Source organism: Psittacula echo, assembly GCF_963264785.1.
Source record: "Psittacula echo genome assembly, chromosome: 5".
NCBI classification, from domain to species: Eukaryota; Metazoa; Chordata; class Aves; order Psittaciformes; family Psittacidae; genus Psittacula; species Psittacula echo.
The window spans coordinates 74,154,576-74,178,378 of NC_137739.1; the positions used below are offsets into that span (position 1 = coordinate 74,154,576).

Below are 23,803 nucleotides of genomic sequence, written 5' to 3' on the forward strand. Positions count from 1 at the left end.
TTTTTTCCTAAAAGGTTTTGTAAGTACGCAAAATACTTGCAGAGGCAGACACACACATACTTATCTTTGAAATAAGACAAATCCTAAGCTTAACAGTTGCACACAACATTCCTCAAGGATACTGTGTATCTTGTATGCAAACTGTCAAATAGCAAAATTATGGGGTTAAGACAATAATAATCTCCCACAGCAAGTTTGCCAATGACACCAAACTGTGTGGTTCAGCTGATACGCTGGAGAGAAGGAATGCCATCAAGAGGCACCCTGACACGCTTGAGAGTTGGCCAATGCCAACCTTATGAAGTTTAACCATGACAAGTGCAAGGTCCTACACCTGGGTTGGAGCAGCCCCAGGCACAGCTACAGGTTGGGCAGATAAGAGATTCAGAGCAGCCCTGTGGAGAAGGACTTGGGGGTGTTGGTTGATGAGAAAATGAACATGAGCCGGCTTCAGTGTGTGCTCGCAGCCCAGAAAGCCAACTGTATCCTGGGCTGCATCAAAAGGAGCGTGACCAGCAGGTCAAAGGAGGTGATCCTGCCCCTCTACTCTGCTCTCGTGAGGCCTCACTTGGAGTATTGTGTGCAGTTCTGGTGTCCTCAACATAAAAAGGACATGGAACTGTTGGAACAAGTCCAGAGGAGGGCCACGAGGATGATCAGGGGAGTGGAGCACCTCCCACATGAAGACAGGCTGAGAAAGTTGGGGCTGTTCAGGCTGGAGAAGAGAAGGCTGCGTGGAGGCCTCATAGCAGCCTTCCAGTATCTGAAGTATCTGTGAGGTTGGTGAGGCACTGGAAGTGGGTTGCCCAAGGAAGTTGTGAATGCTCCATCCCTGGCAGTTTCAAGGTCAGGCTGGACAGAGCCTTGGGTGACACGATTTAGTGTGAGGTGTCCCTGCCCACGGCAGGGGGGTTGGAACTAGATGATCTTAAGGTCCTTTCCAACCCAAACCAGTCTGTGATTCTATGATAACTTTAGTCAATAAAGTGGGTTTTCACTTACTGGTTAGGAGTATGTAATTCTGAGTTTTCAGGAAACTTCCCTGGCCTACGGTTTTATTCAGGGAGAACTCAGGCTCAGCTCAAAGCCATTAGTAACTGTATAGGGTATATAATGCCCTAGATAATAGTAGCATTCATTGAAGTGATTAAACCTGATTTTCAATACCTACACAAAATATTTCACAATACTGTACTTAGAAGGAAGCAATTTTCTTCAGTTATTGTTATGTGACTGCAGAACACTAAGTCTCACACCTGTTAAAACAGGCTTCTAATTAATCTTTTACCTCCAAAGTAAAACTGAACTCTTAAGTCTCAGACCCTTATCACATCCCAAATTCCAATTATATTCCTGACCCTTGAATCTCATTATTCTCAAAGGCAATACTATTTTGATTTGACCACATAGAGGTTTTTGTATACAATAAGAAGTCACAGCATTCCTCTACAAATATATTAATGTTTCTGCTTAAAAGGTGGAAGGATTTGTAGAGAGGAAAAGGGTAAATATGGGATGATCATTTTCACAAGCCAACAATTCCAGCGGTCCAAAGGAACTGTATAGTATGACCACTAAGAAAGAAGTAGTTACTCTTATAAGCTGGCAACAGGTAATAGGTTGGAGTGGTTTGGGGTTTAAGTTAAAGTTGATTTGTAAACACTGATATCCAAGCACAAAACATCAATTCTATAAAGATACTCTTTTGTAGATAGATAAATGCATGACTAAGGTTCAAGCTGGTAAATAAAAATTCATTAATGAACAGGTTAAATCACAGACTACTTACAGAATTTATTTAAACTCACACCTCAAGAGCAGATCAAAGCCAGTAAACTATAAATTAATATTCAATTAAAAATCTCATTAATTTTTAAAAATCAATATTAAACAGCCTGCAGGTCAAACCAGAGTGCACTTTCCTCACACGTCCATACTCACCTTTTCTCTTCGAGAGCAGCAATATTCTATCCAGTTCAAATATATCATACAGAAACTCTCTCTTGAGATTCCTGCTAGACGGTGGTCATAATCCTCATCAATATTGGGGTTAAATGTTGGGTCTACATCAACGTAATTGCGGTCTGTGCACAACCGCAGTCCTTCCTGCATTGTCTCATTAGCTAACCATTCCTCTAGCTTGGGGGATGCTGTGACATAATAGATGATTCCCTGAAACAGCAGTAGTTAAAAATATGAGTCAGTATTGCAATAAAATAAGAGCCAACAATCTCAACTGTTTCAACTCATTTACATTATTTTCCTGGTGATGAACAAACCTGATACACAGTAGTATTTATTTAGCTCACAGATGCAGCAAATTTACACAGAAAACAATACAGGTTTGCATGCAGACGTTATTCAAAGACTCTTGAGATTTCTGAAGCATCCACTGAAGGAATAAGTTAAGGAAAAAAGGATGGGACAGGATTCTCACTGTAATTTTGCAGAAAAACAAATACAGAGGAATTTTTATCCAGTTAACATGGAGGCTTAGACATTGAATTTCTAAATAATTCAAAGGCTAAGTAAATGACAAGACAGTTTTAACATCCTCATGCTTGGGGAGAGGGGAGGAAGAATGGGAAAACAGCAACTTCTGTGTCAGTAAGTATCTTGGAAATATTTCAAATTAAAAATTTTCAGCTCTCAAAGAGGGTAGCTTATGAAAGATCTCAATTAGTCAACTGATTATCTGAAGGGATCTGAAGCCTGGAGTTCTCTTACAATTCTAGGATAGGGATTTTTTTGTGTTTAAAAAACGAAAGAAAAAACTGTATTGGACAGCTTTTAAAGACCAACACAGCTTGGCTTTCTCCAGGAAAAAGAAACCTCTAACTTCTCTTAACTATTTACAACACAGCTGTTATGTTTGGGAAACAGCTTTCAAGTTACTACTGCAGCTTCAGCTAGAAAGACTACAGAGTCACTGTCCTGATCATGCACCAGAGTATCAAGTAATCATCAGGACAGCAAACTCTGCTCTCCTTTGATGAAGGTATTCATACGTCTGTAATAGGTATCACATTCTGAGATCCTTATATGAAAGGTACTGGAAGTTCAAGATATTAAGCAGTTTCCAGGTGTAATCCAGCCTACCTTCCCCAAGGGTTGTACTGATCTGAATCATACCTTCACATAATAGGTGGTGAGAATTTTCCGGAGATCAAAGACTTGAAGCATGGAAGCCGCACTGTTGTCTGTGATGCTATAACCCTCCAGAACATACTTTGTCACAAGCACTTCCCAAGCCAGCCAACGCTGCCCAAAGGCAGCATTAAAGGAAAGCATGTGAGGAAGGTGGCCAGGTTCACAGCAACAAAAACCTTCATCTTCCTCTACACCTTCAGTGATGGCCTCTACTTCTCGCTGCTGGCAGTAAGTCCCTTAGGAGAAAGCAGACAAAGAAGAAAGAGTTGAACACTTTATATGATTGACTTAATGTTGACATGTATTTGAAAGTGTTTAAAATACCACCCATCTCCAATTATGTTTCTGTAGCACCAAGGGATCTATCTGCCACTAAACACAAGATTTGGATAACTTTATCACTCTAGGATCACATTTTTGTTAGATGTATCTAAGAATCAATTACAGTAGCCATATTGCACTAAAACTGAAACAAGAAATTTAAGCATCAACTCTGCTAGAACAAGCTAGCTTTCCCCTCACAAAAGACACAGGCATGAAGCAGCCCTACAGCCCCTTTTCAAAGCAATTTCTTTACAGGATGGAACTGGAAGTAAGTTTCCAAAGCAGAACTCCACTTTTTAATACAGACAGCTAAGGAAAGAGTGTAACACACTCACCTCTGAATTCAAGTCCCCTCAGCTGGAAGGTGACCAAGCCATTTCCTATCTCTATAAGGTGTACTAGTGCATTGAGGTAGTCAGAGGCTAGAATGAAGCAGTCCCCAGTACTATAGTTTCCCCACCGACCCAACAACAAGTCTCCACACAGGCTGTGCTGAAGGGAACGGGTTAAATGTTCATAGAAGATTGAATTCAGGTTATTATCATCTGAACCTGCAGGAAGATTGGATGTGGGTTATTATCTGAACCTGCAGAAGAACATCAAGCTTCAATGTCAGGTATCACTTCATATTCCATCCTACACTTTTCTTAACAGCAGTGTTTCAAGGTCACTCTCTACACACACAACCCCCTTAAGGGACAACTCCAAGTGAATGCTAAGTGACATTTAGTATTTTGACCAGTTTTTTCCCCTTAGTAACTCCTCCATTTTCCAAGTTACTCCTCCAGTTCCACTCATGCATCTCCCATTGATCTATTCCACACAAAGAGCAAAAGCAAATGAGCACAGAAGTATCTTGGTAATGACTGTGTACTGGACTCATCACTATGACATTGAGACTCCCTCAAATAACATTTACCTTTTTAAAGTCACTTCAGACTAAAAAGTAAAACAGCTTAATGCAGACGACTGTAAGTAAAGCAGTAAAGCACAGACACAAATGTAAGGGGGAAACAAGAAAAATTATAGGAGTGTCTAATGAATAAAGCAAGAATGAGATAATGGAGGAGAAAATAATATACAGAAAGGTTGGGCAGAGTCGAAAAAAATCAAAGGCAAGCTGATCATGAATCCTATAACACCATCCCTCCTCCCCCCACCCCCCAAAAAAAAAAACCACCACAACCCAAAACCCCACCACAACTGCTTTACCCCAAAAAGCCCAACCCAAACCACAGAAAACCCATCAGACTAGGAAACGCACCTGGATTTCGATCAAGCTGTGAAGCCAGTCTTGTATTTGAGTGATCCACACGTTTTGTACTGAAAAATCATGAAATAAAGCATACTTAACACAAAATGTATTACTGCAAGAAAATCTAAGGGAAGAAATAACTCACAGAATAAAAATTGATAAAAAATATTTCCACTGAAAGTTTCAAAAAGTTGTTTAAAATTATTTCATATGCAAATTTGCTGCTCTTCTCATATGTAAAAGTTTTTTCTGTTTTATGATCCAATACCTAATAAAGTTTGCCCACAGTAGGAAGCCATAGAATAATATTTAGCTTTAGAGATAATAAACATATGTATTTTCTTAGATAAATATCATAAACCTTTAGATGTGACAAACTTAAAAAAAATTCAAGCAGCACAACTAACATTCCAGTAGACTTTACTGAAAGGGAAAGTTTCAGAAAGTTATTTCACTGGCTGAGGTTACAACTTTAACTCTTTAAGGTAATACTGGGAACACTGTATTTAAACTGTTCCAGTGTTAGAATTGGAAAAAGAGCAATAAAGCAGTGAAACGAATAATTCTCCATAAATAGCAGAACTATCCACTCATCTTGCCCTATGCTGTTTAACATTTTACTCCAACAATATTGGACTTCAGACAAATAAACTACAGGAAGGTATAATCTGACATGAAAAATCTTTTACTACTGATCCCACCTTGATCAAAGAGGATTTACTTGAAAGATTTTTATATTGAAGTTAGCCAGTTTTAGTTGTGAAATGAGCAATAATGAACACAGGTCAAATACAGTTATGAACTGCCCCTCAAAACCTTCTAGTACATAAATTCAGTTTTTTTTACTCAAGAAGCTAATGTTGCTAGTATAAAAAACAGCTGCTACAGCATTTCAGAAGCAAGTTCATTAAAAACTCTCAGTACTATACTGGGAAAACAAAGCATCACTTGGAGAGGTAAAAAGTAAAAAACGCAAACACATGGCAACCCATCCTCAAACCAAAACACCACCAACTCCCCAAAACCAATACATTCATGCAGAAAAAAACAAAAGGACAAACTTTATGGTTTTATTTCACCTACTTGTAGTCTCTTTCCCAGAATTTGACAGGCCTGGCATATGAAGTGATGAATATTGCACTTCCCAGAAAAGGATTCAGTGGAGTAGAGAAGAAAGCTGACACAGCTGCTTGGACAAACAACATTGCAGAATCTGTAGGATAACAGAATTAAGGAAAGCAAAGCAACAACTACTGTTGTTCAAGCTCCTGTGACAGTACCCAAAATAGACAGCAACACCAATTAAGACCAAAACAGTATCTCTAGAATTTTTACACAACAAAGCATCTTTACAGTATCTTCAGCAATAAGGGGAATATTTTGTTTTTAAACATAGAAATAGGTGAAAATTTGGCAGTAGGCACTGCGGTCATTCTTTTCCTCAAAATTCTACAGAGAATCCTCTCTCAACCCTCCATTCAAACCAGTCTACAGAAGCACTGCAGCAAGGTAGAAAGCATGAACAGGTTTTTTTATAAAAATTTTTATATTAAAAAAATATTTATTTTTATAAATTTTTTATATACTCACTAGACAAACCTGTTCCTTCAGTAGCTTTAGCTGATACCATACAATTCATTATATTGAACAACATTCAGAAGTTATAATACATGACTTCAGGAAAAAGTCTGCATTTTCAAAGGATACGTGGCACAGCAAAGGGCTGGGCAAAAGCATGGAAGGCAGATCCCCATGTGATCTGCCAGGGAGCAATGTAGGTATATACAAACCTCAATTTATAAAAGAGTTCCCAAAGCTATAAGGGGGAAAAAAAAGAAGAAAAGAAAGTAATTTAGTGATTTGGCTAAGAATCACATGCTTTTCAGTACACAAATATCCTGAGGATTTTACTGGTCACCCTAAAGTTCTTACTGGTCTACTAGAAACCTTGAGACTTACAAAAACAATGTAATAATAAAACAAGTATCTTTAACATGCAATTCATTGCTCTGCTACCAGAAACTGATGAGATGTTTAGAAGGTCACATCTGCTTTCTCAAGCAAACACAAGTGCTTTGGGAAGAGAAGTCTTAGCTGTCTCATAGCATATTGGTTACAGTACCAACAGGACTGATGTTCTGGAAGTTTACCTATCAGTTAGGGCTATCTGATTTCCCTTTTGGGTGACCTGAAACACCTAGAGAGTTAAAAGTTACCTTGCTGAAGAGTATGGACATGAAGAAGAGATCTAGCAGCATGGTCTCAGTAAAACTTTTGTAATCAAAAGTAAAGAACAGCACTGTGAAAATAACAGTGACATACTGGCACGTTGGGCTACTGAATGATGAACGCAGTAACTTCAAGCCAGCTATGGTGATCATTAAAGCACCCAACCTGTATAAGAAATTCACACAAAACAGTTACTTATCTCCTGTCCAAAATTTAAAGACCACCTAAATTGTTACTGTCGTGCATTGCCAATCTCTTCAAACTCGGGCTTTAGATTTATGTTTGCTTTTGGAGTTTTGCAGGAGGGTGGCTGGGTGGGGTTTAATTTGTTGTTTTTTTAAAGACAACCTCAGATTATTTGTATTTAAAGGCTACTATGCTAAATCTTTCTAACAGTATTCTCAAACCAGTGTTCATGGATTAGCGTTATTTATAAGCCTCGCTAAATCAGGAGGCAAAATATCCTTGTACTCTGAACAGAAAATCTGTTTTTTAATTTAGGTTATGAATATTGAGATGCAAAAATGCCAGCACTGCTACAGATTAATCAGCAAGAGGATGTTAATGAACACTGGATTATCATTGTTTCCTTATGACTATACTGCTCTAGTTTATATTGGCAGAACCACAACTTAATGATAAACTTAGTAATATTCTTTTTCAGAGATAGTAACTGACAGATCAAAGGGTTATAAAAATAATGTTAATGTAATTGCAACATTCCTTCCAAAGGTCTTGTAGTGACAAGAGTAATGAACCCAAAGCAAGAACTTAATAGATCCAGGGATTATTAAGCTTAAGATCAAAACAAAAAACAGCACAAAACAGCCCAAACCAACCCCACACTCAAAGAATCTCCTCCCTCCCCCCAATACTCCATTTTGTGTCAAGATTTATTTTTTCTAAAACACTTCTGTTCTTAATCAACAGAACTTCAAAAAGAGCTACTTGGTCTCTGCTCTTGGAGGCAAAAAATGCAAGACCTATTATTGAACTCTCATTTGCTGAGACAGTCGCATACTTGGAGGATTATAACTAAGGCTCAATCTAAGAGGCCGTATGCAATGCCATGTGGATACAGATTATACTCAGGGGCCACAAGGCCTGGGAAGTTTCTTGATGAGAGCCGAAAGCTGCAGAGGGGCTGTAAACTGACATACCAACTCAGGAAACATTGCACAAGCCATAAATTTGCATCTGACAGAATACCAGAACATATTGAATTGGGTTCCTAATTTAAGACTGTAATACTCCTCTCGATTTAAATCAGCAAAGTGACTTGGTTCTATAAGAGCTTTCAAATAAAGAAAAATTTTATTTGTTACTTTAATTTAAAGGCAATAGTATTAACTGTCTCCACACTGAGGCCAGAACTCACTATTTAATTTCCCACCATAGAAGACATACTCAGATTACTTGATAGCCTTTTCTACTTACTCAGTATCCAGTTTCTTTGGACTAGCAATATTCTTAGCGCTGCTACTAAGCTCATTGAGGACTATCAGTGGATAGATAACATTCTTCTCTATGAAAAGGAGCCAAATATGAAGTTTCTCAAACCACATAACATGTGCAGCACCTATCAAGATATATTAAAAAGAAGTCAGATTGCGCTGTCAAATCCCACTTAGCTAGCAGAATAAAGATTCTTGATCCAAGTGATTTGTGGAGCCAAACACTAACTGTATTTTCACGCTGGACTTGCCTAAATTTATCTAACCAAAACAAAGAGAAGCTCTTATTAAGCTACTGTTGGCAGCCCCAGTAGAGTTTTTGCACTGTTACACACCTACACAAAACATATTACAGTTTGCAAGCTACTTGCTTCCTGCACATGGCAGGACACAAACCGAGTTGTCACCTCTTCAATAATTTCAACACTGATACTGATGAAGCTTCCTGACATTACGCATTCTCTCATGTAAAAGGATGTTTTCCAACCACACTCAAACCAAAAGATTTCTGGTTTATGACTACAATATAGAAGGGTACATGTAACCTGCCAACACGGATGTCTGAGACATCAGAACTTCTTTCAAACTTCCACAGCAATTACAAAATATACAACAGGATTGCCATATTTCAAAGTAATGCAAATGTAGATGATGAGAAAATTTATTTTACAAAGTGGAACAGACACATGCAACTGCACATGCCTAGATGAGCCCCAGCAAAAACTGAAGTTCCTTTTCTATGCCAGATGCCATAAGGACTATTAGTCATTGACATGGCATAAATTCTCTAAGCTGCAGGGATCAAACTGGGAAGTGCTACAAACTTACATTTAACATTACTGGATACGACTTTCAACTTTCCTGAAAACACTGCTACGTATGGAAATACTGAAGTCAAGTACCAGCAGAAGGGCACCAACTGCAGCTTCTACAGTTTAATAGATTAAAAAAAAAAAAACCCAAAACCTAACACATACAATTATACTATTGCACTTTTCACTTCTTCCTCCAAATAGTTTAGCATATTACAACTACTTTTGTAATTCTCTGCTTCTGGAAACAGCAGAATGTTTGCTTTCTTTTCACTACTGAGTTACCTTGAAAACTAAATGAAGAGAAAAATCAAAAGTGGATTCAGTTGTTTCTAAGCTATTTCTGATAGAAACTTTTTCTGCCTGCTGTTAACAATAAAAACGTCGCAATAACGGAGACACTGCAATCTACTGCTACATTTACCCATACTGGAAAACTGAACAGCACTATAACTATGTATTTTCTGCAGCCTCCAAGGAAAGATTTCATGGAAATGTAGACTTTAACATATGGTGCAAGTATGTGTCTATGCAGATCAATCAGATCCACAAGAATGAACCCTTCGTGTGCTTTTCAATTAGTACGCAACTTGCACTACTTTGTTGTTAAACATAACAATAGCATTAAGAATCAAATGCACACAAAGATCAAATCTCCAACAGCATTCACCATACCTAAACCTCAAAAAACTTATGATCTTGAAGAAATACCTAGTGAAAAACACTCTACCTTCATGAAAATTAAGGCAATCATTAGCACAAGCTTTACAACTTAAGATTTCGAAGACTGCTTTAATGGAACTGCTCTGAGACAACATTAGCACATCTAATATATTACCAACATCAGTTAAGAGATACATAAAATATCATGGAATCAAAGCACAAGAAACTAAGACATTTCTAGATTAGATGTCATTAAACACTCAAGAGGTAAGAGTAATAACAAAAAGAGATTAAGTGCATCAACAGGTAACTTGAGTTGGTCAGCAACTACAGCAAGTACAAAAATGTGTCATGAATTATACTTACTTCGGACTTCAAACTGATAGTATTCCTTGGTTTTCAGCAGTGGGTGAGAAAAGCAATGCCAAGGAAGTTGCTTTCGGAGTTGAGGCAGAACATAATGGGTCACAAAGCCTACCGTACCCACCAATGCATAGAGAACATAACTTAAAATAGGCTAAAAAGAAGAAATGAAGAAATTAAGGTTTGTGGTTTATAAACAAAATAATACACTAATAATGTAATACTTTTTCAAGCATCTAGGCAGGTGCTCCTGGTAATAGTAAGTTGGTAAACCTATTTGTTCATGAGTAGCTGTACTACCCACTTTTAAATACTTAGCAAAAATTTGTTCTCCAAGCACTTCTTATTTGATCTTAAAGTAAAAATAGTACACCAAACTTCCTTCATAGGCCATTGCTTCTGACCCACCTGCATTGCATTTTATAAGTGATAAACCTATTATCCTCTAAAGGCTGAATCCAATTTACATTTCATCTGCTGGGTAAAAGGAAGTATGAGCCTAAGGAGAAACAGATCATAATTCTCTTGAGAAGGTGGTGAATAAGAAGCCCCCCACCAAAACCAAACTCGTCCACAGAAACCACAAAATACTGCTGTATTAAAGTGGTATGAAGACTAGATTTCACAGTAACACTTCCTAGACATCAAAATTTTCTCTAAATTTTTAGATATAACAAAATTAGAATTGCATTACTTTGTTATAAGATCTTGATTCAGAAATTCTGTGAAGCCTAAGCCTATAGAACTGGTGAAAAGCATATACCCAAGTTTTCCAAACACGGGAGAAAGCAACATCTGGGAAGAATGCAGAAGTCCAGCCATACAACAGAAGAGATATTTTCCTTAGACGAAAATCTAGTACATCTGGTTAAATAGGACACTTCACCTGAAAAGGTGAATCTAAACACATATGCTTTTTAAAATTAGTTTCTTTAACTGCAGGCACCAGCAGGAGAGTAAAATACTTCTAAAATACATGCAGGAAACTTTCATTTGCTTGACAGAAGGCCTTTCATAAACTGATAGTTCCATTACAGGAATACCAAAACAAGAAATTCAGTAACTGCAATGCTTTAGGCAAATGCCTTTACTTATGAATACAGGATCTGGTCCCATGTTACCATTATCACATAGGTGTCATATATACACATAAAAGTATCTGAAGCAGTAGTATTAGCTAGACTAATAAACTCAAAGCTTCACTTAAGTCCTGTAAATAACTATTCTAGTAAAGCAGGACTCCCCTATTCCATAGCCTACAAACACCCACATGAACATGCAATTGCCATGTCAAAGTTCAGGCCCTCAACATTGAAGAATCAAGCCTTCTAGATTTTTTAGTTTCATTTTTCCTTACTCCCAAATGATCCTGACATGATTTAACTGAGATGAAGCAGAAGAGGACACTGTGTTAGTGACTGAAGTGAAAATCCAGAATGTAAGAAGAAACTACGAAAAGAGCAGAAGAGTTTTTGAGCACATAAAACTGGAACGTGAAGATGTACTTGTCACACTACATATTTAAGGACCATCTAAAACTAGTCAGGAAACCCAGTACACTACCAGGAAAAGCTTTATATCACATTGGAGAATTTATATGTAGAAGACAAACGCTAGACATGATGTAACATCTTACCTGTAAAACTGTAAATACTGTACTGACGTGAATTGCAAAATAGAGTACACCAATGACTATACACACAATCAGGTCAGACTGTAATCGTTCACTCTGCAGAGCCGAAACAAAAATAATTTTAGAAAATACCAGCTTTGTGTTCTTCAGATTCTTAATGCCCATCACAGTAACATGGAAAATGATTAAAGACTTTCTAATGATGTCAGTGTTAATTACTTCAAATGGATGTTATCAGAAATTCTAGAAAACAAGTCTTATAGCTAAGAGCATTAGTTCAAATGAGTTAAGTGGAAAGACGAACACCCAAAGTGGGGCAGGAGAAGTAATTACATCCAATATATTCTCTCTCTGATTCTGGACTTCGAGGTGGTATATGGACCCCAGTCCCTTACGGCACTGATGAACAAGCTTGGAAAGGCTAACACAATTCCCCATTTATGATCCAAGCACTGCTGAGACTATGGAGCAACTGGGAGCTCTGGACAGCAGCTGCCTCAACAGAGCTAGCAACTAGGCAGAACAAAGAGGCTCTTTAACACTTCTTCCTCCTCCTTTGCAGAAGGTTAAAGGACAGATTTGGAATAATCCTGATAAACAAGTCCAAATTTTTCATATACCCCTAAAAAGCTAATACAAGCTCTCGGCAATGGGCAAAAAATAACAAAATGTATAAATGCCAGGCTCAGTCACAAGGGGGCAATATGTACTTAGGGCCACTCAGCATCTCAAAGTTTAGACATACTAAGCTTAAGACTTCTACTTGCTGCTCCACTGTGTTAAGAATAGTGTTTCAATATTACTTTCATAAATAGAGTGAATTGGTATTAAAAATTCCAAGTATATGCTAAAGTAATTGGAACAGGTTACATCTCCTCCTTAAAAAACAAAAAAACCCCCAAAAACCAAACCAACACAAACCAAAAACCAAACCAAACTAAAAACCCAACCAAACCCACCCAACAATCAACCTCCAAACAAACTACAAACAAAAAAAACCAAACCAAAACCACAAAGCAAACCCAAAAACCAAAACCTCACATCACTTTAAACCACTTTTATTTTCTGCTTCTGGATCAGCAAGCACAAAGCTCTTGCTCAGAATTACCAGACATGCTGAGCTAATATAGTTTTGCCACCACTAACTTCTGCACAAAAACAAGTATCATTTATTACCAGTGAGCTAGAAGAAAATCGTCTGATACTTTACTGAATTCACACTAGGGAATGCTAATTCCAATTCATTCCTCCTTTTAAATAACTTAAATTGCAATATAATATTGTACTCCCAGTGTAGTACATTGGTTCATCTGCTGATTTAAAGGAAATGCTCTGATAGCCATTCTAAATCAACACCATGGTAACTAAGTATTGTTAGCTAAGTAAGATCCAGACTGATGCTATACAAGCCAACATATAGTAAATGCTTAGATTAAATAAAAAAAATAAAATTAAAAAGCCTGCTTACCACAGAATTTCTAAGCTTTTCAGGTAAAGGATCTTTTACTTCAGACAGAGGATCCTCAGGGTTTTTGTCTTCAGAATTAGGAAAAAATTTTGATTGCACTAAAGAGCTTAAAGACACAAAAAACAACACACTGAAAATCATGTACTGTTCTATTTGAAGAATACTTTAGATGAATAATAGAGTCAAAACTTCTACTACAAGCTGACTACAAGAAAAAAAAAATCCTGGCCTATGAGTGCTTTCACATGGCTGAGCAAATCTACACAGATGAGATTTTATAAAAGAATTAGTTCACTGGTTGCATGCAATGACCACCCTTAAAGTTGAGCAGTCAGGTGTTGTTCAAACAGCACTTCCTCCACTACCAATGGAGTAACTGAACACATACTGAATTTTAAGTACTTATGAAGCGAGACTTCAGTTCATAAATAACTGAAATATAACTTGGTGCAAAGTTTAGAAGTGGTCTATTTGTCAACACCAATTAGAAAACCAAGAATTCCTTGGTTTAAATTCAAACTTCAACAGCAACAACAAAAAACCCCTATACCACCCTGATTAATTCACCAGTTATCCATGCTGACCAACTACTAAATTCTTAGCAGACATTACTGGTACAAAGGCCCCAGAAATTTATATTTAAGCTTTCAGAAGACCATATGCAGCAGTGCTAGCTGTACTTAAGTGTCTTACAACCCCTCAATGGGATTTTTTTTCTTACAATAGCCTGTGTGGTACAGAAATATGTATTACTTCATTTCATGGACAGGAAGCTCACTACAGAATGAGACACAGATCTTCAAAGGCAATATTGCCATACATTGCAATGCTTAATCATGCCACATCTGAACGCGTGAATCTGCAGGCGAAATAAACATCCAGCCTATAGCACTTGGAAACAAAACAAGAACAGGTATCTAGGGACAAAAACCTCATACCAAATGAGTGAAGTCACCCGAACTAAGACTAACAGGACAAGGTTTAGCCGTCAACCCGAAGATAAGAATTCTCTTATCATTCATCTCCCTGTTCACAGAAGAGGCCTCTCACTATCTACCCCAGATTACAGCTTATCAAGTTCATCCAACATTATGGCTAAATTTAAATCCAAGTTCAAGCTCTGCCTAGCCCAGGTGTGTAACTGAGCCTCTACTGGCTATTCTGTGGGAGGTGTTTCGCCTACTGGAATTGTTTTGTTTTACACACATAATTATTAACTGAATCTCATGAGATCAACGCTCCTACTCAGAATGGCAACATGAATACATGTTTCCCCATGCTAGACAGGAATGCTCATCACCAAAACAGTTTCTTGTTTTACACCCAAGATGAAATTATTTGAACAAGTGCTCTGAGCACACAGTCAAGATAAGAACACAATAATGAATTAAGTGAGAAAAGCAGTTCTAAACATCCAGATGGGCTTCAGCTTAAACTGCAGCTTTGTGTACCTCTTCAAATACTGAATGGGTACAGGTTGCTCAGCAGAAACACACCAGCAGAAAGATGGCACCTGACTGGCATTTTGGAGAACATCAGCAGGCAGTCAAATCAGATTTTCGCATGTAGCTGATTTGCCAGAAGGCAAGGAAAGGTTGTCATTAGAGGAGAAACTAGGTGCAAAATTTGAGAACTTCTTTCTAACTACTGAATCAATATCTACTATTTTTGATAATGCTGTTGACTACTAGTTCAAACAGTACCAATATCTAACATTATAATGTTTCCTTGCAACTTGTTTCTTCCCTGAGGAAGGGAGACAAACTGAGTCACTTACAAAAGTACAGAAGGGTCACTACTTTGTCTGCTGAGATGATATGATATTGCCACTAACAAACCACAAAATATGGAGAAGAGAACTGGAATATGCTGCCCATCCCAAGAATCCTGGAGATAGAAATGAAGTGTTAATAAAAAGGAGACAAAGTATACAACGCTTATCTGATATACAAGAACCACAAATATCATAGTAAGAGAATGGAAAAACTAACTCAATTCCACAAAAAATGAATCAGGCCTTTCAGTACAGAAACACTGTTAAATATTTACCTAGTTAGACATATTTACCTATGTCTAACTCCCTTAAGCCTACCCTATCAGTAACAGTCATCCGTTTTCATACCCCTTAGGAATAATTTTCTGCATTCCCTGAGACCACAGGTTTAGAGTTGCATTTAATCACTTAATTTTGGAAGTTACATGTCTTCACTTGGATTTTTTTTTCCTAATGTGCTGGATTTAGATTAAACCAGGGATTTGTTTTCATGATCTATACTGGATCTGCAAAGAGGAGAAAGTGATTCTTGGCTAAAGTTAATCTTGAACACATGTGTTCTTAAAAGGCTACCAAGACAAACACACTAATGATGTTCTGGAGGTGACAGCATCACAGGAGCACTACCTCTAGCAACTTTTTACTCTGACAGAATGGAAGAAAGCCAGTCAATACTAAGTTGGAAGGCACACATGCTATAATTAATTGTGAACCAAGAGCATTTGATTATCAACACTTCCGAAACCAAAGAATCAATACCACACCATTTCCAAACAGAATGGCACTTCAAGCCAGCAAAAACAGTTGGGTTTGGTTTCCCCCACCATCACATTTGCCAGCTAACTCTATCTTCAAGATATACACACATACTCACTTTGACACTGCAAACTATTTCCTGATTTCTTTTTAAGTAAAGATTAATTTTGAAAAGACTATTTTTTCCTAGTGCTGCAAACCAGAAATAGTCACAGAAGCCATTTTGAGACATTAACAAACCAATATAGCTGTGGTAGAAACAAGCCACTTGAGTGATTTTTGGTTTTTTTAATACTTTCCACCCCAAGAACTAAAGTAGAACCATAAACATGATGGTAAGTGTCATGGTTTTGGCCTGTTAGTGCACACACATATCATACACCTTTTAGAAGTAAAAAACTGTTTTGTTTCTGCATTGCATCTCCTTTATTGGCATCACAGCTGAGCAAGTCTAAAATCCTACAAAATCAGACTAATATTTCCAATTTACCTTCTGTATAATTAAGTATCTAAGATAATAGGAAGTAAAGAACCAACCTAAAATTTTGCTCACCTTCAGGGCACCATAGCACAGTCCATACAACAATGCTACAGCCACAATACTACAGATAAAACTGTAAAGTGCTGCAAGCAGGCTTGTGGTAGCTGAAAATAAAAAAAGAAAAAGTAGGCAGTGTTATGCAATTAGATTAGAATAGAATCAGGTTAGAATACAAAATACTTCAGATCAACGTATTAGCCCTCTAGTTGAGACACCCCTCTGATACAGAAACCCCGCAGCAACTACTTGTATTGTTCCCCCTTTTTTTTCCTTAAAGAAAAACCTATGTGGCTTTATATGTCTCCTCATTTATTCAACAGCATTACTATGGAAATGGTTAACTGCAACAAAAACCAGCTGAGAAGGAAAGTACACTTTTTGACAGACTTGCTAGGACAGTAATTCTAGTTCTCAGTAATCAATCAGAAGACCTTTAGCCTCTAAAAAAATAATAATTAGTATTCTATGTTTAGAGGGTAGGAATAAAAATATTTAGTGATTACACTATTGGTAACTACCCTACTGATGTGACTGCTGCCCTTAATCTAATGTTGTCACCAACACAAAAACACACCACTCACCATTGCCACCAAAGACATGAATATCCAGCTGTTCACAGAGATACATCACAAATGTATTCACCTGAGGCAGTAGACCAATGAAGAATACTATGGGAAAACATAGTGTAAACACTACGGAAGAGAAAAAATAGTTGAAAAAGTGAGTATGAAAAATATAGCAAGGTAATGTCTTCTTCAATTTAAGTTCTATGGTGTCACACACACCATCTAACATCACTGAAGGACTTCTGTAACTATTTCTGAGGAAAATATCCATTATGTGTATCTGCACTCCAGTGACTCAGAACTTACCGAATGTAGAGGTTGCATAGATCAACAGTCAAAAGACTTCTTGCACTTCCCTTTTAATCACTGTAGAAATGGACACATGCCAATTCAGGCTTTCTATTTTTATTTCACAAACATCAGCCAAGAGTGCTTACAGATTAGAAGATCTGTAAATTCTCACTCACTGTAAACGAGTGCTTATCTGAGCCTAACTGCCTGTCTGGAGTTACAGAACTAAGGAGTAATACCAGCCACACTGATGTAAGAGAGGCCAAGCATTTCACCCTGGGTTTTCTGCCACTAATAGCACCTGAATTCCACTTTTTTTCCTCACACCACTTCTGAAAAGTTCTGATTCTAAATGACTTTTTTTTCTTTTAAATGAAAGGAATATCTGTATGAACCATTAAAACCTCTGCAAATTACAGGATTTAAGAATGCAAAGAGAAATTAAGGCCACTTAATATTAATACAGACAATGTTATGTTCCAACCTGTAATAGCATTTATTTTCCATTTCAGGAATAAAATATGAGTAAATAACAATATTTTACACAACTGTTAAGTACTTCAGATATAACTCTCTAGCAGAAGCACATTATATGTTCTAGGTTCTAAAGGATAAAAGGATCTAGCCATGAAAACCCTAGCAGGTAAAATCTAGGAGTTTAGGTAGGAATTCTATGACCTTATTGACTTGTAGCTTCAGTGACTAGAAGCAGCAACTAATTTTAAAGTATTCTGTAAAGAATTACAAGCCTCAATTTTAAGTTTCTATCTTTATATCCATAGAATGGTTGGATACTAAAAGATACCACTTTAGAAATATCTACAGTGAGATAAGTAATTCTGATTTTCTTTTCCTACTCCTCACTGAACTTAAATAACTGTAATTTAAAGACATGCAGGTAGAAGGCTTAGGAAAAAGAGAGCTCTGCATCTTCCTACTGATACAAAATAGGAAACAAGATCAAGGGCCAGCTACTCAGGACTTGAAGAAAATATTTTTCAGAGTTCTGTAGTCAAGCTTTTATCGCAAATCTTCACTCAAGGATGCCTATGTAGGAGGCAAAGCATTCTCTCACTGACAGGTGAAAAAGCTGTATTGTGAAGGCCTGATGTTGAGCTATCTTGGGTTGATTGAAAACAAAAATACAAAATAGATCTGGGAATAAATAATTTAGGGAGATTAGTCCAGTAAAACCCTAATATTTCTGATGGTTTTTAAAGTCTGCAACAGAATTGCTCCCTAATGGGGACCACGTAGGTGAAACCAGATCATCATAAACATGGAACAGACTTAGAACAATAGATCAATATGTGGGACAAAGTAAACTCATATGAAATTTATACCAGTCCTCACTTGTCTGTTAGCAAGGACACAGCAATTATGTTATCTAAACACAAAGTTTGCCTTGCCCTGCACCTGTGTTGTTTGAGTAGTTATGCTTGGGAATGGGAAAAAAGGCAGCTGAGATTTCTACTTTGTGCCAACAAAAGTATGTTTGCTAGTAGCTAGCTTGCTTTGTGATAAACTCACAAAGCTTTTTAAACAGTTTTACCAGCATTAAGAATTGCTCCAAAGGCAAGGGCATGCATGTGGGGGGTGGGGGGGTGTAGGTTTTTGTTTTGATTTAAGAAGTGAGAGCTGTTCTGGCAATTTTTTTTTCTTTTTTGTACTGGTAGAACTGCCGAGAAATATAAAGAACCTAAGTTGGTGCAAGATACCAAAAAAGAACAGTAAAACAAAAGGATCGAAAAGCATTCACAAGAACGAAATAGCCTTAAAAATGAATCCCAAAATGGATGCAACCTGGTGAAGATGCCAGCACATCTTTTTAAAAATGGATAAGACTTTTAAATAGAAGTAGGTCACTTTCACATTACAACACGCCACCTACATATGCACATATGTATTATCCTATGGGGATATGGATATACATTACAGCAATGACTCAAGGTGATTAAGGGAAGGGAAAAGCCTTCTGCAATTGACAAAGCATAAACAAGGGGAAATGAAGCTAGTTTTATATCTTGAGTCAAAAGTATCTATAATTAAGTATGTCAGTGCACGAATAGATCCATAGTATCTGTACAAAACACCTTTGGAAATGCCTGGACATTACTCCGTTTGTAAGTAATTTAGAGCTTTACTGTCTGGACATTTAAATTTTAATATAGATTTAACAGCAGAAAGTCAAAGGGGCAAAACAACACGTGATATGAAATTCAGGATGTTCCTAAAAACGAAGTAATAAAAACTAATTCACAATAGTCTCTAATTCTTATTAAAGAAGAAAAAGAAACAAGACCAAGTGTTCACTTTCATTGGACAGAAGACTGTCCGAAAATTGGACACAAGCAGTTACAATATTTAACTGTTGTAGTCTTTCATACACAGGTATTTTGGTATGACTGAAGAGCAAGTGTGTTCAATTTAGGTTAATTCTTACATATTTTCTTCCCCTCCACAGAGGTGATGCAGAGAGGATTACCCAAATAACTTTGCTCCATTAAAGAACATGCACAAAAGTGCCTATGACAAGATGTTCTTCAAATCTTCATGTTCTCTCTCTCTCCCTCCTTTCTCTCAGGCTTTGCCTGAGATTACTTACAGAGTTTATTAATAGTAGTAACAGCTACAGCAAGGGAAAAATTTGTTGGGTTTTGAGGGTTTTTTTGGGTTGGGTTCTTTGGGGGTGTGGGATGCAGGGGTGTTTAATACCGTCAGTATTGTGACTACACTGTGCTATTCAGAATATAAGAAAAACACCTCATACAGCCCAGAACTATATATTTTCGCTGACAGGCCTGTTCTGAGAAGATACATATTAAGATCTGTCCATAGTGTTTTTAAAATTGTATCCATACTGTTCTATCTGGTTGTTAAATAACCTGATTTAAGGGAACTCCTACTCACTTGCCACAAGCCCCTCTGAAGAGTATGAAAGAGTCCAAATCAAAACATTTAACTACTCACCAGCGATATCCAAGTGAAGTAGCAAATCTAGATACAAGTTAAGAAATAATGGAAGGTTTGGGGATGAAGATACTAGATAAAAAGCTAGAACTTTTTCTCCCTCTGACACACTAGTTGACATCTCTGCAGTTCTTACAACAAAGCTATAGAAGGGGGGAATTTTCCCATAAGAGTATCATAACAAGATGCTGGGGGGTGAGGTGGGGACTGCTGCTGTGGTGAAGCAAACAATTCAAAACCATTAAAAAAACCCCCACTAAACCCAAAGCCACTCACCTATAACTAAGTCCCTGGCTGACAGCAGCAGCAATGGGTTGGTGAAAGCCATTCCATACAACCTGAATCTTGTTGTAGATATGTTTCTGCTGCCATAATCCAACAGCCAAATAAGACCACAGCATAAACAGAAATATACAGGCCTACTATAGGCTATGATACGATTATGACCCTGTTTAAAATAGAAAAGAGAACATTTGCTTCATAATTAGCAGAAAAGGTAACCGATACTCTATAACAGGTAATTTTGGAATCAAAATTTAGTCATTGCTCAACAATTAATGTCCTGTCACATCCTTAAGTTTTGTTCATAAAATCCTTAATGCATTGCACTGCAGTGATGCAAGTCTTTTTTGTGTGGCTTTATAACGAGGACAACAGTTAGATTAAGTTAGACTATGTTATATTTACCCTTATTCTCCATTAAGTTTTAAAGCATGTTTTTTGCAATACTAAATGCCACAGAAAGTCTGACTAGGCTTCATAGGCAAGAGAGAATATATAAAGTCTGAAAAAAAGAGCAATTAAAGTTTATTACTCAGATATTGTTCCTGCGGGGGTAGAGAGGGATATATATATATCTGTATCTGTGTGTTCATTAAAACATACAAATTACCACCAAAAATAATATTACTTGCTGCAGAGGAATAATATCCTAATAAGAGATGAAAAAGCATAACAAAAATATTTTGTCTTGGCAATCTAGCAGATGCATAATAGAATATAAACATATTGTGCAACACTAGCACATTAACATTTCCATGCTCAAATGTTAATGCTCACTAGAGCATTGCCTACCCCTAAACAGAGTGAAAAATGTATGTCTATGCGCATACTAGGACAACTGAATGATCTACAAGACCAGAATAGAACATCAAAGCTGTGTCAGTTCATATCAGCATAGCAAACTTCAACATTAAGAATATTTCTCAGTATAATTGTTTGAATACTAAAGACTCATTAAAAAACCTATGACAAATGGCTCTATAGCAAAAGCTGGTCTTAAAACAGGGAGGACATGATTTGCTAAATACAAACATACTGGGGGGGGAAGAAAAAATAGTATCAGCTCCCTTCTCACACACTAAGACAACATAAGCCTCTTGTGCCTTATGAGAAGACACATAAGAGAAATGCCAAAAAGATCAAACCAAAAAGATCAATTCTCTGTGGAGCTTCTTAGTTCTCTCTGCAGGGTTAAGTACAGCAGCATATGCCTATGACTTACATGTCGAGGGGAAGAAGAATCTGGCTGAACACTCTGAAACCAAAATAGAAAGAGGAAAGTTACCCAGTCTACAGGTAAATGCATATACCTCTTCCCCCTCCCTCCAGCTTTCTTGATTAAAGTTCTTCTAATAACATCTACAACTAATTTCACAATTATCAAACCACTGTACAGCCTTTAAAAAGCACAATGAATAAACCCATAAAATCTGTTCAAAGAGTATACATCTATCACCAAAAGTGTTAAGTTTTTGTTAAAAAAAACCCAAAAAACCCACAAACAACCCAAAGCTAATTTTTAAAACTTGTATTTAAGACAAAAATATTATGCAATTTAATTTTAAATTTCATGTCCACCCTAATAGTCTAATCATAAAGAAATAGACAATCATTAAATCACAATTTTCTAAAAAATCCCTAAGATTCTGACTAAAAATATGCCTAGATATAATAATGCATTATGAATGCATTGAGGTGCGTTCACTAATAAAAAAACCCAAAACCAACCAAACAAAAAAATCCCTTCAAGTTTAATTTGTAGGCTGTTTTCAACCAGTAAGAATATGCTCCTCTTTAGGAAAACAATAAAGTGCATGAGAACAGCAAATAAAGAGTTGCTTAATAAACATGAACAGAACCATTCTAGTGTAGGGACCTTCCATAACCACCTATCAAACTTCCCATGAAACTGAAGTTTACTCATTTCTTTTTAAATCATAAGCATGCAGTTTTTTCCATAAAGCTCTAACTAACCTGCAGCACCCAACAGGAATTATTGCTATTGTTTATAGAAAGCAAAGATAGAAATTAAAATACCTTCAATAGTGAGTACTGACAACTGGCTATTACCAGGCAGAACTGGAAGACCCAAATATCCTTGAAAAAGCCCTCTATAAGAAGTACGGAGCCCAAAAATGCAACTAGAATAGCTAGGATGACAGCTAACACGTTTTCAAGGATCTCACGATTCCTGTATTAGAGGGAGAGAAAAAAAAAGGAACAAAAAAAAATAGAATTAAAAGCTAACTATGTCTAGAAAAAAAGCTGCAAGGGAACAGTTGGGGTCAGAAGTTAACAAAAGTTATGATGCTGGTAGCAAAATAATTAAGAATAGATCTGAACTTGCATAGGCTATACTAGCACACTGTCCTTTAGCAAAGCTAGGAGCTACCAGGATTTCAACAACAGCTGAAAGCATTTAGTATCTTACGGAACTGATTTTTAAACAGCAGAAGACAACTTCAGCAAACAACTTCAGGGATAATTCAAATGCTCAACCAGAAGAATTGTCTGTAACATAAATCTATATTCAAGGTGCACACTAGATGACTACAAACCTGTGAAAATATACATGGTAGTTTATCTGCATATAGACTGCCATTCATGATTTTATAATGAAGAAGCTAAAAATACACTCCATTGACTAATATTTGCCAAGTGGAATAAAGATAATTCCATATGATATTGGCAGTGCTTAAGAACAGAATAATATTTCTGCCTGGACAGAATCACTACTATGTTTATCTCAAGGAAGTTTATTGCCAAAATTTAAATACCCTATATATTCCAGAAGTTTGTAACTTTTTTTTTTTTTTAAATGGGGTCATCTCCATTTTATTCCACTACATAAATGCAGCAGGGACAACAGGTTGCCACGTTCAAAGGCCCTTGGGAATAACACTTTGAAACAACAGGTAAAATCTCTCTACTTGCTGAAGTAAGCGTATGCCAGGTTCTAGACCCTTTCAATTAGTTTTTTTGAGATTATTTTCTAGCTTTAAAGATTAGCAACAAATCTCTCTTTTTTACCATTCAAATACATTATCGCCCATCCATGCAAAATGAGGCATTTTCTTTTTTCCTTTATTGCATCACCAGAGAAAAAAGGAGAGTAGCAATCATTATTTTAGAAAAACTGCATTTTGTATTATTCTTCCATCCTTCAGAATATGGTAAATGAGTAAAATTCTCTAAGGATATATCTTTACCTGTATTACAGTTTAGTTACAATTTTTTAATCATTACTTTCTGAGGTCTAGTAACATATGAAG

The 23,803-nt window shown here is 36.8% G+C and overlaps 1 protein-coding gene across 12 annotated transcripts in view; it reads right to left on the reverse strand.

The window, feature by feature from the left end:
- Positions 1–23,803, reverse strand: part of PCNX1 (pecanex 1) — a 91,811-nt gene that overhangs the window by 18,480 nt on the left and 49,528 nt on the right. For 10 of the 12 annotated variants that reach the window (XR_013956881.1, XM_080618097.1, XM_080618092.1 and 7 more), the window contains 17 exons: positions 22,569–22,722; positions 21,754–21,786; positions 20,526–20,697; positions 17,004–17,114; positions 16,435–16,526; positions 15,129–15,238; positions 13,352–13,457; positions 11,887–11,979; positions 10,254–10,404; positions 8,396–8,537; positions 6,946–7,123; positions 6,437–6,545; positions 5,813–5,942; positions 4,739–4,797; positions 3,810–4,025; positions 3,133–3,386; positions 1,942–2,172 (listed from right to left, as the gene is read on the reverse strand). Coding sequence is in view for 11 of the 12 variants with exons in the window: in XM_080618097.1 (XP_080474223.1) it covers positions 1,942–2,172; positions 3,133–3,386; positions 3,810–4,025; positions 4,739–4,797; positions 5,813–5,942; positions 6,437–6,545; positions 6,946–7,123; positions 8,396–8,537; positions 10,254–10,404; positions 11,887–11,979; positions 13,352–13,457; positions 15,129–15,238; positions 16,435–16,526; positions 17,004–17,114; positions 20,526–20,697; positions 21,754–21,786; positions 22,569–22,722 (2,341 nt within the window). In the remaining variant the exon portion in view is untranslated. The remainder of the gene's footprint in view (positions 1–1,941; positions 2,173–3,132; positions 3,387–3,809; positions 4,026–4,738; positions 4,798–5,812; positions 5,943–6,436; positions 6,546–6,945; positions 7,124–8,395; positions 8,538–10,253; positions 10,405–11,886; positions 11,980–13,351; positions 13,458–15,128; positions 15,239–16,434; positions 16,527–17,003; positions 17,115–20,525; positions 20,698–21,753; positions 21,787–22,568; positions 22,723–23,803) is intronic. The other 2 variants (XM_080618094.1, XM_080618096.1) reach the window with 2 other exon arrangements.